Source organism: Macaca fascicularis, chromosome 9 (assembly GCF_037993035.2).
Source record: "Macaca fascicularis isolate 582-1 chromosome 9, T2T-MFA8v1.1".
NCBI lineage: Eukaryota > Metazoa > Chordata > Mammalia > Primates > Cercopithecidae > Macaca > Macaca fascicularis.
Window position 1 is genome coordinate 80,658,153 of NC_088383.1, and position 6,273 is coordinate 80,664,425.

Here is a 6,273-nt window from a genome sequence, read left to right on the forward strand (position 1 = left end):
TGCTTGCTTTTTTTTTTTCTTTTTAATAGTGAAAGAACTAGGGCAAAAGTGGTTAAATGATTTTTCCTACTTGCCAAATGACAGACCTGAAATTTAAACTCAACTTCATTTGATTATAGAGCTCCAATTTTATTTTAAAATACTATAGGATAAAATAAGAGTTCTGTGTTAAAAAAAGAGACCCTTTTAGGTGCAATTATTTGGGAAATAGTCAAGAAAGAGACTAGTATATATGCATGTCTTTACCTACATGTATGTATGATATTTATCTTAAACTATTCCCTGAGGAGAATTTTCAATTGTTTTCATATAAAATTATTTATAGGTTTTATTGCAGATAATCCTGTCTTACAGAAAGAGCTCAGGATTATCTCCTGGAAATAGAAAGATACATTACAAAGAAAAGAGTGACCATCTGGCCTTGCGATATTATGTGGATTGGGGCCCTGCAGAATTTACATGATGTCACTGAAAGCCAAGAGAAAGAAATTAATCTCTCTATGATATCATCTTAGAAGATAGACTGTGAATCAATTGATGTATCAGATAAATAGATAACTGATCAAAAATGGATGTACTGATTGAGGTAGATAACTATACATAGTTGTATAAAATGATTAACTCATTCATTTCTGAGGTAAAAGCAAAGTGGTGTTCTTTGGCTTCAATAACATTAAATCTCTTAAATTCTTAATTGCATTCTGGAATAATAGCTCTTTTTTCTTTTCTTTTCTTTTTTTTCCCTACAGTTGGACAGTGTCACCTCCCTGATCCAAGCAGCCAAAAATTTAATGAATGCTGTAGTGCAAACAGTGAAAATGTCTTACATTGCCTCAACCAAGATCATCCGAATCCAGAGTCCTGCTGGGCCCCGGCACCCAGTTGTGATGTGGAGAATGAAGGCTCCTGCAAAAAAACCCTTAATTAAAAGAGAGAAGCCAGAGGAAACGTGTGCAGCTGTCAGACGAGGCTCAGCAAAGAAAAAAATCCATCCAGTTCAAGTCATGAGTGAATTTAGAGGAAGACAAATCTACTGAAACCACTATTCTACCTATAGTGCCTATATGACAAAATCCTGGCTAACCACACTGCTTTATTTTACACTTAAGAAGTTCTGTAATTTCACTAAGTTTTGGTGTTTAACTCACAAATAACATAAAATATTGGGTGCCAAATCAACATAAGCAATATATATTTGGGATCATGTCATTGTCATTTCTATATGGTCAGCACCTAATAGTTAATGAGTATTTGCTTGTTCAATGAATGGAATTATCACGTGTCATTCAGTCTTTCCCATCATAGAGATTATCTACTATTTGTTAACAAATAAACACAGGAGATGCAAGAGAGTCCTGTTTATCCATAATACTTCAAGTGCACTTATCATCCTTATCTTTAAGTAAAACACTAACATGAGCTCCTGACTTGGTTTTTTAATAGAAACAAAAGACTTTTATAAAATATTTTCCCATTTAATCTCCATGCTTTCTTTACCTGATCTAACCTGGCAGAAATGTATGATTCCTGCCATAGCTAAAAAACAACCTTGTAATCTCTAGATAGCTGTACTCATTGTCAACTTATTAGGCTAACATCCATTATAAACTAATCAAATTTGAATAGTCAGGCTACTTGCTGAATTTTGAAGGTCAACCTTGGTTATTAATGAAATGTTTTCTTAACATTATAAAGGTTACAATGAGTTCTGATGCCACATATGCACCTTTTGGGTTTCCAATGTGTTAGAAAATTCTGTACTTTTGCGTGTTAGGCCTATCTGAATACATATGTGAAAGAAGAGTTACCACCCACTGGGGAAATGAGACACAAACTATATCCCAAAGTGAGTTATATTAATAACAACAGAAGTGTAAGTTCTGTATGACCCTATTCTTACAAACATAAAAATACATTTTTATCAGCTTGCAATGGTAATTAAAAGGAAAATGCCAGTTTGAAAAACCTTTTGGCATTGAGTAAAATATAACTTCATGAATTGTAACATTGAACTATGAAGCAAAGTTAATGGCAATGTAGCTGGAGTTATTTTAATAACGTTATTTTAAATAAAAGTCACTGGGGTCACTTTATAACTCCAGTCACTGTGTTCATTCCTAGTTGAGTTCATAAGGAACTTCATAATAGTCTTAGAGTCTAGCATACCTCTCTGTCTCATTCCCCCTCTCTTTTTCTCTCCCCTGACGACCTGCCTTTCTCTGTCTTTCACAAAATGTCCTTAACAGAAACTCTTTGTAGGCCATAAGTATTGTTTTCACTTTCTCTCATTCATAGAGTTCTGATTTACAGACTTTAAAAAACATTTTCTATTCTATATTATCATAATAGTATTGCATTGTAACTTTTTACTTGTAAAACATTGCCATTGATGAGAGTTGTCTCAACAACAATGTAACCTTAGATTGATGAGAAAAAAATTTACACGTACAATACCAGTTGGTATTAGGAGAATCGGTTTGGGTAAAAGGATGCATAAAACATATGAAAGCCTAAAGATTGACAGTATGATATGTGTGGAATCTTAAGCATAATGGTGTGGGGAAAAAAGGATCTATTTAATAGGTCATTATTAATTATGCAGGAAATGTTAAATTTCTTGTGATTAATTATTTCAATCTTCCCAGTAGCTGGGTTGCCTGAGCTCAGTGTAAAACTTCCTAGGAGGTGAAGGCAATAAACTCCTCCCTGTTTTGCACCATAGACTGGGCTACAATAGTTCTTCTGAACAGAATGCACTGCCCAGAAGAAAAGGCAGTGAAGAAGGGAATTAGGGAATTTAGATGACTCTGTTTTTCAGAATTATCTAGGTGACTGAGGCAAATAGAGAATAAGAAAATCTCTATTTTATTGAAATGCTGCCATCATTTTCTGCTCTAAGTGTAGATGTTGCAAGAGTGACATCTGTGGTACATCGTTATTCCAGATAGAAGTATAAATTTATAATTTAGTGGAGAGAGCAATTTTCTTTTAATCACCAAACTACCAGCTGTATAGAAAAATTTTTTGAAATCACCAAACTACCAGCTGTATATCTTAGCTCCTAAAGCCACATTTGCAAGAATCATAAGCATCTCATTTAGAAAATCTAATGTCCACTTGACCTAACGTTATCTTTCCACGTGTTGGAGTTTAGAACATGCAGTATTGGACACCACAAGAACAGAAATAACTTGAAATTATACAATTACCAAGTAACCTCCATCTCTTTGTTAAAAATGACTTTTTACCCAAAGTGAGATGTTAACAAGTTCTCCTCTTTAACCCAGGCAAATTTTCAGCTTAACTGAAAGCAAACTATAATTAAACAAAACAGTAAAATTTTTAACTCAATGAATATCCTAGGAGTTAATCTGCTGTAATAATCAATGGTGACATAAAAACAAGATGCATAGAGCAAAAAAAGGCATCTGTCTACCTGAGTGAATTCCTGTAGTAGACCGCAGTTCAAGATTTAGTTTGATTCAAACCTGCCAATAAAACAAATGCTTATATACAAGAAAAACTAGCAGTGAGATACAAATAAATCTCTCTATTATGTAGTTAAATTAATCAGCATGACACATCTATGTTTAGGTATTTCTTCTGCAGAGGAATGCCAGAAATTTCTTAATGAGAGTGATAATTTAGTGATCCACCTAAGTACCTTTTGATGTCTTGTCACAGAGATTAGTGCTTCCTCTGATCATATATTTGCTTGATCCTGCTAATAGGAACTCACCTTTCTCTTTTAATGAAATCGATTTGTGTTAATTTACATAGGGAAAAGCATTCCTTGAGAGGGAGGAGAGGGTGTTTACCACCCGCAGGAGCAGTTCCATCCCTGGTTACCCACCAGTATCCCTGCCAAATGTTAGACTGGAATTAGAATGAAAAATTTTTTAAAAATTATGAAATAATAATCCACTAAAGGGTTTTCTCCTAATTAGAGAAATTTGAAGATTTTCATCAAATATAAAAAGTGAAAAATAGAAATTGTTCCCTTTAATTTATGACAAATTAAAATTATTGGAGTAAAATGTTTCTTTCTAAGTAAATTTCTGGATAGTTCTTGATTGAGTCAAGAAAAAACTCAAACACTAAATTTCTCAGCTAATTTGTTCATTGTTCCTTTCTGTTTATTTATTATTTATTATATGAGTGCAAACTACAAATGTATTAGAAAAGACAATACAGTCTTCACATTCACAAGTGTGCCTTCTGGCCTTCGAAATCTTTTAACATCAGATCAATGGAACATATTTGTTCCCCATAAAAATCTCTTATGTACGGGGAATAAGGGCCTCCACAGCTACACAGAGACACTCATTCTTGCAGTCTGGCATTCTTGACACCTTTAGCTTCAAAGGCAGTTGGTTTTCAATTTCAAGCTAAAATAGTGAATATACAATTAAGTACACAACTTGGGCCTTCAGACCAAATAATTAATGCTCCTCAAATTAAATAATGAGTGGCTGAAAAGCCTAATGTGTAACAACAGAGGAAGTGACTTCAATGGCTTCCTAAACCTTCTCTTTGAAGGTGTTCTTCTCATCTCACCCACCTCTGGGCTAGGTATCCTGTTAATTGCTAACAATTTCCTACCAAAATAGTGTAGTCAGGACTGCCCATCACAGCCAATTACTCCAACTAATGCCCTTTCCTCTTCTTCTGTGAACCAAAAATATCTCTCTCCTGTCTCTCATCTCTATCCCAAGTATAGATTGACTAATACATTTTACAGAGGTTCAGTCAAAATTATGAATTTTAATTTCCAGCAACATTATTCCTTTAGTCTTTCTATTCTCCAAAACATTCTTAAATTTTGGTATCAAATGTTCATTTCTGTCCTAGAAATTGTGGTTCCCATAGCTACAGATTTCTGCATAGTGGCAGAATGAGTGGAATAAGATCTGAGAGTTTTCCTGATGATATCCACCATTCTCTTGTGAACTCATTGCAGAATAGACAGCCTCTTTCAGTTTCATTGTAAATAGTTCTTTAGACTGGCAAAGCAGGCACCAGAATCTGAATTTGAATGAAATCTGTACTTTCTTTTGTGGGCCTATTTTTTGCCAAGACAGCCTGCCTATTGTATATTTAGGAATCAAGTATTCCTTTTTTCTGTTTGTAAAGTCAGAAATATTTCAGTTAAAAAGAACATAATTTTATATTATTTTAAGAATTCTTTTTAAGTAAAGTAGGAAAATTTCTGCCACCTGAGATGTTACTGTTTTTGTTTATATGAAAATTCCATTTCTTTCTTTATGACTCTTTTCCCATATCATTATGATATGTTCAACGTTAGTATTTTCCATTTTGCCACTAAACAAATAAGCCAGGACTAATAACAATAGCAGTTTGAGAGTTTTTGTTTTGGCATTTTGGTTTTAATTAGGAAAGAAAACTTGGATGCTAGTAAAAACCAATTGTAGTTAAAAATGTTTTGAATGAGGTTCCTAACACTATCTTAGACATCTCAAAGAGAAAGAAAGAGAAGAAGTAAAATTTTAAATACCTTTTTGACATTTTTAACCAATTCACATGAACAAGAACATATATTCTGTTAAAGCAAAATAAAGAATAGTTTAAAACACTAGTCATCTTTCATGGGAATATTTTCCCCCTAACAGACAAGATAGAATCCATTTCTGGACACTCTAAAATAAAATAATGTTAATTGAGAGAACTGTCTCCAAATGGAATTCAATCTGACCAGAATCCCATCTGCAGGCAATAGATGGGCTGTGGGGCTGACCTTAAGTTTTATTCTGAGATGAGATGAGATGCTTCACGGCTGCTGGCTGCATTATGGCATCTACCAGTCCCCACTCGTTTGTGGAAACAAACTGCATGGATTGATATTCAGTATGAGTTTGGTAGGTTGGAGAAAAATGGAGACGATACAGAGTAGTCTAAAGGGACAACAAATAAGAAGGTGCCAGAGGTAGGGAAGGGTCTGAGAGGGGTAGTTGCAGAAGCATTTAGCTTTCATAGAGGAGGGGAGAGTTTTTTGATTCTAGAAGACTGAGCAGCCCTCCTGAGGAAAATATTAAGGATAGAATGAGACACTTGTCTTGGTGGTTTGGTGAAGTCGTGTTGAAGGCAAAAGGATGAACTACACATATTTTGAGCATGATTTTGTAATATTGTTTGCAAGCTGAGAAACAGAAATTCAGCCATTCTCCTGACTGTTGATAGGTGAAATTATTCTCAATATTGGAGCCAATCTGGGTAACCACACCTTCATATATTTAACAGCTATTTGTTAAACAG

General features: G+C 34.2%; 1 protein-coding gene across 3 annotated transcripts in view; it reads left to right on the forward strand.

The window, feature by feature from the left end:
- Window positions 1–1,348, forward strand: part of CTNNA3 (catenin alpha 3) — a 1,764,647-nt gene extending 1,763,299 nt beyond the window's left edge. For all 3 annotated transcript variants that reach the window (XM_065521050.2, XM_005565734.5, XM_065521052.2), the window contains one exon: window positions 750–1,348. In XM_065521050.2, the coding sequence (XP_065377122.1) occupies window positions 750–1,037 (288 nt within the window). In that variant the 3' untranslated portion in view covers window positions 1,038–1,348. The remainder of the gene's footprint in view (window positions 1–749) is intronic.
- Window positions 1,349–6,273: the final 4,925 nt, after the last annotated feature.